The 12,110-nt window shown below is 31.9% G+C and overlaps 1 protein-coding gene across 12 annotated transcripts in view; it reads left to right on the forward strand.

Annotated features, from left to right (window-relative positions):
- RELCH (RAB11 binding and LisH domain, coiled-coil and HEAT repeat containing) overlaps window positions 1–12,110 on the forward strand; it is a 119,868-nt gene that overhangs the window by 41,008 nt on the left and 66,750 nt on the right. For 7 of the 12 annotated variants that reach the window (XR_008621903.2, XM_034943895.3, XM_055102509.2 and 4 more), the window contains 4 exons: window positions 52–345; window positions 2,926–3,001; window positions 4,054–4,149; window positions 4,299–4,322. Coding sequence is in view for 11 of the 12 variants with exons in the window: in XM_034943895.3 (XP_034799786.1) it covers window positions 52–345; window positions 2,926–3,001; window positions 4,054–4,149; window positions 4,299–4,322 (490 nt within the window). In the remaining variant the exon portion in view is untranslated. The remainder of the gene's footprint in view (window positions 1–51; window positions 346–2,925; window positions 3,002–4,053; window positions 4,150–4,298; window positions 4,323–12,110) is intronic. The other 5 variants (XM_034943901.3, XM_008952645.5, XM_057300440.2 and 2 more) reach the window with 1 other exon arrangement.

Here is a 12,110-nt window from a genome sequence, read left to right on the forward strand (position 1 = left end):
TCAAAAATACAGTTGTCCTCTGGTGATTTCTCTTAATTTCTCTTTCTACAGTGAAATGGACTTCCTCAAAAATGAACACTTTGCCATCCCAGCAGTTTGTGACTCTGTTCAGCCTCCTTTGGATCAGTTGCCCCACAAAGACTCTGAGGACAGTGGACAGCATCCAGATGTAAATAGTTCAGACAAGGGAAAAAACACAGACATCCATCTTTCAATATCAGATGAAGCTGATTCCACTATTCCTAAAGAGAATTCCCCAGATTCATTCCCCAGGAGAGAAAGAGAAGGAATGCCACCTTCTTCTCTATCAAGTAAAAACACAGTTCATTTTGATAAACCTAATAGGTTAGTATGCATCCTATATTTTGAAATGCATCTTGCAGCTATTTAGTACATGTCAAACGGGAAGAGCTACTGTTTTTATTTAAACTGCTTTTTTGCAGATCAAATATATTAATTTTTATATTTGACATGAACTTAACACATAGCAAAGTAGTTGTCACAAAAAAAGTCACAAAATTATTAGTTACTAAATTAAATTAAATCAAAAAGGAATTACCCATCAATGAGCTAGGTTCTATCTTAGCTAAGTATTTAAACCCATAACAAATATGTTATTACTATGTGCTGTAAACACTTACCCAGTGCTTTTTTCTCTATCCTTTAGTCGTTATCAGACTCAGAGGAATATTTTGATGCTGCGTAGTTGCCTATGTTAAAGAAGGAATAATTTTTGCTCCTACTTTTTTTTTTCCTGTGTCTGCTTCCATTACAAATATTACATCATTAGTATTCTGTTAATTCATATGTTTAATTTATATTGGGTGTCAGAACTCGCAGATGACAAAAACCATGGTCCCTGCACTTTGTGATTATGTTTCCTAGTGGAGGGGACAAAAATATAATTTTAAAACTTTTAGATTATGATTAAAAAATACTTTTAAGAAAGGAATATTACTGAGCTCTTTTTATATGTCAGACAGAATCCTCAATGCTTTATGTATACTAACTCATTTAATTCTTACAAATATCCTATGGTGCATTTTCAGCCACAAGGTCATACTTCGTTTCCTATTAGATAGAGAGATGTTATGCCTACTATGAGCATATAATAGAAAAGTACAACTAATTTGCTTCAAACTTACAGGTCCCCATTATTAAGAAGTATTGGATTTTTATTTAAATAAAGCTTTCCACTCATGAACCACAACTTCTTCTGTGTATAGTAGGGGTGTGTGTGTATGTGTGTGTGTGTGTGTGTGTGTCTGTCTGTCTGTCTGTGTTGGTCACAGAACTGAAACAGACAGGGCCCAAACCTCAAACCTTATAGTATGAGAGAGACAGACAAGAAATAACACTAAGGTATGAAAAGTAGTATAATAAAATAAGTTCAACTTGCTTTGGGAACATGTAATCAAGGCACTAACCTAGTCTTCAGAGCAGGAAAGTTTCATAGAAGTGTCATCCAAGATTTGAAGACTATTGTAAGAGTTAACAAGCAAAGAGGTAAAAGAAAGAGTGTTCCCACATGCACAAATGAAACAGTGCTTTAGGGGAACAAAGAAGGGTTTAGTGAGGCTTAAGCAAATAATGCTAGTGAAAGGAAGGATAGAAGTTGGAGAAGTAAGCAAAGTCTAAGAAGTCATGTAAGCTTGCATTAATTCATTTTAGAGGTTGGGACATGATGTTATCTAAGCTTTAGAAAGGGTCCTCTGAGCTAGAGGTAATTGGAAGGTAGCAAGACTGGGAGCAAGGAAACTATACGGGTATATGTTGGAAGAACCCAAGTAAGAAATGATGGAGGCCTGTTCTATATTCAGACATTGGTAATGGGAAGGGAAAGAAGTATATGGATCTGCAAGATTATTAGAAGTTAAAAGATTGAATGGATTTGGGGTGAAGATAAAGGGAAGGAAGCCAGGGACGATGGCATGTGCCTCTAATCCCAGCTACTCAGGAGGCTGAGATGGAAGGATCGCTTGAGCCCAGTAGTTCTGGACCAGCATGGGCAATACAGCAAGACCCCATCTCAAAAAAAAGGATCAAGCCTGATTTGAGGTTTCTGACTTGGGCAAGTGGAAGGATTATGGTCCCCCTCTGAGGGAATATGAGAGGAGCATAAAACAGCAAAAGGCTCAAGCTTTGATACAGTACTCTATAATCATAGAAATTACTGAGCACCATTTTGTGGTGTATACTAAATAAGCTTTATTATCTAATTTTTGGTGTTAGCCTTTTCTTTGCAGATTTAAGACATAAAGTACAACTCATAGTCATAATTTTATGAATAATACTGCATAGAGACTGGTGTTTTAGAAATATAAATGTTTTAACCTCCTTTATTAAACATAAATAGGCTAATATTTTCAGCTGCAAACAGAAACTTTCTTTAAAATGTATCATGAATATTGAATGAGCTGTGCCTCCATTTATCTTTAGACTTGTTGTTTGTGGTTTTCTAATATTCAGATTTATCATTAGCATTATATATATCTGCAAAGCTTTAATTCCTCTCAGCAATATACCAGGTCAACCTTTATCCACTTTACCTTTGTGTTGACCTTTCTGGGACCATAGAGAATTGGGGTTGGAGAAAGTCCTCATTTTAGATTTTCAGATCATTTCTATAGGCATTGATCTACTATAGCACTTTAGGTTTGATCCACTAACTATAAATGCCATTTTTTCACATAACATCAAACTACTGCAAGAACACCAGTTACTGTTGATTTTTTTTCTCCTAAGTGACCTGTATAAGTTTCTCCAGTGAAGTGTTCTTCAAGTCACTGGTGGCTCAGAAATCTGGTTAGCTTTGTGGGGTAGGATTAATGCTGGAATGGAAGTTATAATACATAACTTAAATTTCTCCTTAAATGTCAATGGTAATTATTTGATATTGTCTCTTTTTCGTACATTTTCTTCTAGGAAATTGTCTCCTGCATTCCATCAAGCACTACTCTCTTTTTGTCGAATGTCAGCAGATAGTCGTTTAGGATACGAGGTAAATTATACCACCTATTTCCACAACTTTTTAAAAACATTCTACTGTTTTTCTTCTTTTTAAGTTTCCCTTCTACAGAAGCATCTGTGATAAGACTGTATTTCAAATGCAAATCCATTATGTAAAATAATGCTCTAAGATATAGTTCCTAAAATTTTAAACTTTTAAGGAAAGTAGTTGATTATTTCTGTTTTTTCTATTAACATTTTGTTAACGTTAAAGTGACCTTTTATAAACTCTATTTTTAATAGTATGTTTAATGACAGCATCTCTTAGATATAATTCAGAAAACCAACTTAAGTGTACACTGTTTATATATTAATTGTTTATTTAAATTACTCTATTATTTTCATTTCATTAGGAGTGGTTATGTCCAATAGTTGAGTTTATTAGCTTGCATATTAGATTTTCTCAACTATTTTGTATTTATTTTTGCAGATTGGTTTTGAGGGGGTATTTTATTATTACTGTTTTTTCTTACCTGTGTACTCACTCCTCCTTTTCTTGCTGTTTTGTGTTTCATTTCACTTGACTTCCCATGGGCTTCTGTTCCACAATGTCATTGAGAATATCACAGAGCTAGATAGAGGATGGTTTGGATGCAGTCTGGCAATCCTCATTGTAAGACTGGATCACCTTCCTTAGCCTACCCCTTGTATTTCCAAGTTCTTTGTACAGATTATCACTGTAGCTAATGGTTGTAGCTTTGTGAGCATCTCTTCAAAGACAAAAACAAACATTGAGGCTGCCCTACTCCTGTGCTATTACCCCTACTTGTTCCCAGAAATGAAGCCTATTAGGCCTCCTTGGCTTCACCCTTGATTTTAATGGTATTTTAAATCTGTTTCTAGCCCAAAGAAATATGGATGTTGATTGGAGCACTGTTGCTGTTGTTGCTGCTGCTGTTGTTGTTGTTGTTGTTGTTATCATAAGTTAAAATATTGCTTGTGTGTTTAGGGCAGAGGTATCAGGGCCTAAAGAATGAACTTTTCCATATTAGTATGCACAGAAGTTCTCCACTATCATTGTTTATTAATTCTTTGGTTTTCTAGGTGTCTCGTATTGCAGACAGTGAAAAAAGCGTTATGTTAATGCTGGGACGCTGCCTGCCACACATTGTTCCCAATGTGCTGTTGGCAAAGAGAGAGGTAAGGCACATAAAAGCTTTTTCGTCCCAGTAATCCCATCATGTTGTCCATTTTTTGTCATTTTGAAGTTGAGTGTTATATTTTTATTTTGTTAAAGTCTATTACTTGCAATCATATTCTTACTTTTGTGCATGCATCTCTGCTCCTAGAGAATGGTTTTACACCTCTGTCAGGTGAGTTCAGTAAAACTGCATGGTATTCATGTTTTTCCAGTTTTGCTTAAAGCATTGTTAGCTTCTGCAGCACTAACTATTACTGTAGGTCCATTTATGTGCCATGAACACTGTCTGGTTTTTACATTACCAGTTAACTAATTATCTGTGCTCTTGGTATGATATGCTTCATATGTCAACAGAAATGGACACTCTTTGTATTGAAAATTAACAGGGATGAATAATATAAAACTAGTCAGGACGAATAATATAACACTAGTCATAAATGTACTTGTAGTTGCCGATTATAAATGTGTTATTATGCATGTGTGGCAATAAATCACATTTCTCTTATAATAGGATAGTTGTAATATTGACTGCAACAACTTTTTAAAGTACCTTTTTTATTTTTCTTGCAGTTAACCGGTTGGTTATTGACAGATGCTTTAAGTATCCAAAATACATTTGCAAATATATTTGAGTCCACATAGCCTATGTTATGATCCATAAACACTATAGGAAGTTATCTTTATGGTTGTTATTTATAAATTATTATTAAATATAGTTATATTTAGTCAATAAAAGATTAATGGGAAGTTATTTATAATCTCATTTAAGTGACAGTGGATGTTTGCAGATAATTTAAATTATTTTATTGAACTCTGTTTTTGATATAAAATTTTTAGATCAAAAAAATTTTATAAAGAATAAACGAAGACAATTTTAGAGTGTGTCATGTAACTTTCTATTGTTATCTTCTTAATATTTACCACTGATTCAATCATAATTTCTGGGACCTACAGTATGATAGGTACATAATGCATTGGCAAAACCCATTTAAAGCTTATTTTCAATTATCCATTTAGCATAAGAAATTTGTACTGATCCTCAAGAAAACATGTAGAGCTTTAAAATTTTTTATCCCCATAGGTATTTTTAATAAAAACAATTAGATGGTTTTCCACTGATGGCTTTATTTTTACCTAATTATTTTAAAATAGTCATAAGATATTAATAAGTATGGAAAGTCTTATATGTCTTGAAGGATCAGTGTCCAATTTCAGATTGTTTTGCAGTTCTGCTTGGCAGAAGGGTGTTTGAGCTTCTTTTCCTTTTTTAGCTTGTAACATAATCCATGTAATGCATTAATGTTTGCATCCCTTTTACTGTATTTCCTTAATATCATCTTTAGAGTGTTACAGAAACCTAATTATTATGAAATTCAGTTTTAGCTTTTTTATTTTAATTTTTCATATTATCATAAAAGACTACCACTAAAATGATTGTACTGCATGAAATATTTATAAATTTGCATCATCAGTAATCAGTTACATTATACATACAGATTATATACATATATGCACACATATAACTAATTTGTGGTATGATGTTTACTTTTCTGGCTGATTTTAAATTTTTTATAATTAAATATATATTTCATGAAAAACTGATCATCTATCTTTGTTCATTTAATTATTTGTATGTTTTATCAGAAAAGTTGCCATTTATAATAAAATGAAATTGTATTTCCTCAAAATTAAATTGGTAAATAATGAAATATGTCTTAGAGTGATTTAAAATCAATCCCTGGGCATAACAGAACAAAACATTTTTTAGTTACATCTCTTGATATTGAATTACTTTTTAATATTTCACCTGTTTCTTATTATAAATATATATATATCTCTCCCTCTATGGGGAAACAGAGAGAGTTGTTGGTTTTTTGTTTTGTTTTGTTTTGTTTTTTGGGGTTTTTTTTTTTATTTGAGGCAGGTTCTCTCACTGTCACTCAGGCTGGAGTACAGTGGCACAGTCATGGCTCGCTACAGCCTCAAACTCCAGGGCTTAAGCATTAAGTCTACATTTTTATAAAACTCCTGTGATTGAAGGATTAATATTTTGACTTCTTATTTCTCAAGTTTGATATATATTCTCTTGTCAGCAAAAGCCTTTTTATTGGTATTTAAATAAAATTTAAATGTTCTTTAGTAAACTGAACTTAGTAATATCTTAGCTGATTAAATAAAGCATTAGAAACAGGGTTTAATGTTTTGATTAATATGTTTACATGGTGTAATTTTTTTAATGTAAAAAAATGTACAATGAAAATTCCTTTATTCCTGTCCTTGAGCTTCTGTCACATGCAGTCAGTTTTGCTAGCTTCTAGAGTATTCTTTCAAGTCCTTTGACCTTTTTTAAATTTGATTGTTTATCTTCATGTTTTTGAGTTGTAAGAGTTTTTTATATATTCTGGGTAGTAAACCCTTATCATATATATGATTTGCAAATATTTTCTTTCATCCTGTAGGTTTTCTTTTTACACTCTTGAGCATATCCTTTGATGGGCAAATGTTTTCCATTTTTATGAAATCTGATTTATCTATTTTTTTGTTGTGTTGTTTGTGCTCTAAGTATCAATTTTAAGAAACCATTGCCAAGTCAATCAATGTTATAGAAGATATATATATCTATATGTATATAAATATATATATAAGAGCTAAAGCTATAAAACAATTAGAAGAAAACATTTTTTATATACATTTAGGTCAATGATTCATTTTGAGTTAATTTTTATATATGGAGTAAAACAGGGTCTAACTTTATTCTTTTCATATGGCTATCCAGTTATCCAGAAACATTTGTTCAAGATAAAAAATTTCCTCTTTTGAATAGTCTTGCTACTTTTCTCAAAAATCAGTTGGGCCTAGATTCTTCGGGTTTATTTCTGGACTTTCAGTTCTGTTCCATTGGTCTGTATGTCTAGCCATATGCCACTACCACACTGTTTTGATAACTGTTGTTTGTAGTAAGTTTTGAAATTGGGATATATGAGTCCTCTAACTGCACTTCACTATTGTCTGTTCAGGGTCCCTTGCAGTTCCGCATGAATTTGATGCTCAGCTTTTCACTTCTGCAAAACAGGTCATTGGAAGTTTTATAGAGATTACATTAAATCTGTAGATCTCTTTGGGAGTATTGTCATCCTAACAACATTAAGTTTTCCAGTTCATGGACATGGAATGTCTTTTTGTTCTTTAATTTGATCTTTAATTTCTTTCAGTAATATTTTGTAGTTTTTAGTATACAATTCTTTCACTTCTTTGGCTAAATTTATTCCTAGGTATTTTGTTCTCTTGGATGGTATTGTAAATGGAATTGTTCTTTTAATTTTCTTTTCAAGAAGGGAAAGGTTTATCCTGGTTTATCAAAACAGCACTGGTCATTGTGTGTTGATCTTAAATCTTGCAACTTTGCTGCATTTGCTTATTAACTCTAATCGTTTTTTATGGGTTCTATGAGATTTTCTACATATATAGAATCATGTCATCTGCACGTAGAGAGATAGTTTTGCTTCTTCTTTACAATATAGATGGCTTTTATTTTTTCCTCTTGATTAATTGCTCTGGCTAGGATTTCCAATACAATTTGGATGGTAATGTTTTGAGAAAGCAATATCCTTGCCTTGTTTCTGATCTTACAGGAAAGCTTCAATCTTTCACCATTGACTATGATGTTTGCTATAGAATTTTTATAAATGCCCTTTGTCATATAAAGGAAGTTTCCTTTTATCCCTAGTTTGCTAAATATTCTTATTGTAAAATGGCATTGAATTTGCCACATGCTTTTTCTGCATCTGTTGAGATGATAATGTGATTTTTCCCCCTTCGTTCTACTGTCATATGCCTGCATTATTAATACATTGCCTGATTTTATGTTAAACCACCCTTGCATTCATGAGATACATCCCATTTGGCCTTGGTTTATAAACCTTCTAATGTGCTTTTGGATCTGTCGTTAGTATTTTGTTAAGTATTTTTGTGTCTATATTCATAAGGGATACTGTTCTGTGGTTTTCTTATCTTGTGTTTTGGTATTTGGTATTGGTTTTGGTATTGGGCTAAGGCTGGCTTGATAGGGTATAGGAACTCTTCAGTCTGTTTCCTTGTTATAAGTCTGTTGGGATTTTCTACTTAATCAGTTTGGTGATTTCTGTGATTCTAGGAATTAGTTCATTTCATCTTGATTATCTGATTTGTTGATGAACAGTTGTTCATAGTATTAACTTATGTATCTTTTAATTTCTGTAACGTCGGTACTAACATCCTTGCTTTCATTTCTGATCCTAGTTATTTGCATCTTCTCTCTTTTTCAGTCAGTATAGCTAAACGTTTGTCAATTTTGTTTCTCTTTTCAAAAACCAACTTTTGATTTTGTTAATTCTCTTTATTGTTTTTCTAGTCTATGTTTCATTTATCTCTGTAATCTTTATTATTTCTTTCCTTCTGCTGGCCTTGGGTTTAGTTTGATCTTTCTGTAGTTCCATAAGATATTGAATTACTGACTTGAGATCTTTTTTAATGTAGGTATTTATAGCTATAAATTTCCCTCTGAGTACTGCTTTTGCTGTATCTCATTAGTTTTGGTATGTTGTTTTCATTTTCATTCATCTCAGTGTTTTCTCATTAATTCTTGATTTCTTCCTTGACCTATTGCTTATTTAAGAGCATGTTGTTTAATAGCCACATATTTGTGAATGTTCCATTTTTCTTGTGTTACTGATTCTTAATTTCATTCTGTTGTAGTCAGAGAAATATTTTATATGATTTTGATCTTTTAAATTTACTAAGAATTACCTATGCCTAACTTATGGTCTGTCCTGGAGAACGTTCTGTGTGCATTTGAGAAGAATATATATTCTGCTGATGTTGAGTGGAGTGTTCTGTATAATTTTGTTAGATTTAGTTGTTTTATAAAGTTTGGGTTCTCTATTTCCTTATTGATCTTCTGTCTAGAATTTCTGTGCAGTATGAAAGTAGGGTATTGAAGACTCCAACTATTATTGTAGAACTGTCTTATATTCCTTCGGAGATACTTTGTGCATGTATAAATTCAAAGATGTGATCTTTTCCCCATGATTTAAAGAAATGATACTGTATTCTATGCACTATTCTCTACTTTGCTGTTTTTATACTTAACATTAGATTTTACTTTTTATATCATGATATAAAGAACTTTCTATTAGTGTTTTCAAACTTTGACTACACCTTCAGTAAAAAAGATGTTTTACATCATGTGCCAGTATGTACTTACATATATAAAATTAAAAGTTTTATAAAACATAAAGACAAGCAATACCAAACATGATTTTATAAATATTTTGGAAAAGTAAAGAAAAAAATCCTTAAATAAGCAATTAAAAAAGAAAAACATGCTGTTCATGACCCATTCAACTGATTTTGTGACCCACTGTTTTAAAGATAGTAGGATAAAGGTTTAATCAAAGCTGTCTAATAAATTAAACTTTTTAAAATAGAAAGCATGATAAATATAGATATTAGCATTATTTGTTTTTCTTTAAAACAAGAAAAAGAAAAAAGTAACAACTTTACTCAATCTTCAGGTTACAATTATAATATTTTTTAATTCAGTGCATCTTATTTTAAATCTAAGATGCAATTGGTTGTAACAGTTATGTTTCTTTAAGAAAGAAAAAGAATCCCAATTGAATTATGGCATGCTATCTATCATAAGATACACCCATATTTCAAAGATACTAAAAAGTTTAACAGAAATATGTACCTCTTAGGTTCTTTGAAATAATGGTAGTCTCTTTTTACTAACTTATATTTTAAAGTCAAATATTTATCTCTACTGTAATCTTTATTATTTCCTTCCTTCTACTGGCCTTGGGTTTAGTTGATCTTTCTGTAGTTCCTTGCCTGTTCATTTTGGGAGAGAAAAGTAAAAGATGGACTGATTTTTTATATGTGGCTTACATAGTAGTTCATTTTAATGGATTGGTTCAGGAAACTTGAATCTTTTGAGCCAAATTATAGAAATAAATATATTTGTCATTTGATAAATGTATATAGTAAATAAGCTCAAGTAGTTGGTTTTTCACAATTTCTGCTTTAACCGCATTTGAAGAGGAAATTCTATAATTAAAAAATAAAATTTTTTAAAAGATTACTTCAAGTAGCATTTTTGGTAATCATACATCAAAATGTAACTTTCAGTTTCATTCTGTGCCAAGGAAATATGTTCTATCAGCTAGCTAAGTTGGAATATCAAAGGAGAAATCTGGGGCTGAGATGGGAGTGGAAATGAGGAGAGACTTAATGGAGACCAGCTTTCCTTTTGGGATATTGGAAGTCTTCTAAAATTATATTGTAACGATGGTTGTACAACTCTGAATATGCTAAAAACCACTGAATAGACAATTGAAATGGATGGACTTTATGAAGATGAAACATATCTCAATAAAACCGTCATTAAAAAGGCAAAGGAGAAAACCACTTATCTCAGTAAAGCTGTAACAAAAAAAGGCAAAGGAAAGAACCAGTTCCCTAAAAGTTTTTAAAGTAGTTGGTACCTCTACAGACCTCCCGTCTTATGAGAAACTAGACTTTGATCTTTTACATTGCCACTCATGTTTCCTTCATGGAAAACTTACAAGTAATGATCGCCTCAGAGGATCATAACTCTATGAGATGTATACAGTAGTATAGTGGATAAGTGTAATAAAGTAGATAGGAAGTTTTGACTCCCTTCTTTACACCTATGTGATGTTGGCATGTGTGCATATTTAATTTTGTGAGTAAATCACATTTCTTTAGCAATAGTGAGACTTGAGGTAAGGTTATTTAGGTACTTTAGGTTTCCTAAAGATTGAGCCCTGGAAATTATAGATATTTAATATTAATAATTCTAAGAATCGGGATTTTTAACAGCCCTTGAATTGTAAAACTTTTACAGAGGTGAGTAATCTTGTTTTTTTTTTTTCTTATGTGAGTCTTTGTAATGTCTGTCTTTATTGGGTTTCCTTTTTGTATGAACAGGAACATGCTGAAAAGTTTCAACTGAAAAGTTAAATCAGAGGTTGTACACTATCTACAGACCAACAAAGGCTCACAGATAGGTTTGTTTGGCCTATTCAGTAATGTTAAAAATGATGTGCTAGTTATCAAACTTTTAAAAACTGATATTTTACCTAAAAATACAAAATTTTGGCTTTTTTTGAAAACTCCTAGTCTGGAGTTTTCCTCCAGTCTAAGAGCACTAGACTTACATTTCCAAATGATCTTTTCAATTGGAGCACAGTTCCTGTCTGTCCCCTGTAGGTGGGACATGGGATCTCTAGTTAGCCACAGTTGCTGCCATACTTTTTTGCCCCTAGTCACTAAAGCCCCGTGTTAGTGCTGTTTATCATCATGTTTGCATTATTGTTTTCCTTATACCCTTTGTTTTACATGTTTACGTTACCTTCTTGACCCTCCTTGTCTTGTACTGATAAGCCTTTTGTTTGGGTTCCTCCATGCCTTCTGTGCTATGTATTAAATTTTATACACTTGTATCTTGGCTTATCAGTACCCTAATTTTCACATTATATCCACACGTAATATATATTTGGATATAATGTAATGTGACAATTAGGGTACTGATAAGCCAAGATACAAGTGTATCTTGTATCTTGACACTAATAAGTAAAATAAGGTCACATTATATTTGGATATAATCCAAATAAAAATCCAAATAAAATAATAAGTAAATATGATATCACATTATATTTGTATATAATCTTGACAATTAGAGTACTGATAAGCCAAGGATATCTTAGCTGCTTTGGAACAGATATTTTTATATTGCTTATTGTCTTTCCTTCCTTCTTCAGTCGTTTCTACTCCATCCCCAATTGTTTTCAGCATATGTTCTTTCCTTTGGATTGTGCAAAAGAATTATCTTGATTTATTTAAATATGGATATTAAATATTGAAATTTAAATTTCAAAAGATTACCATTGACTCAAAG

Source organism: Pan paniscus, chromosome 17 (genome assembly GCF_029289425.2).
Source record: "Pan paniscus chromosome 17, NHGRI_mPanPan1-v2.0_pri, whole genome shotgun sequence".
Taxonomy (NCBI): Eukaryota; Metazoa; Chordata; class Mammalia; order Primates; family Hominidae; genus Pan; species Pan paniscus.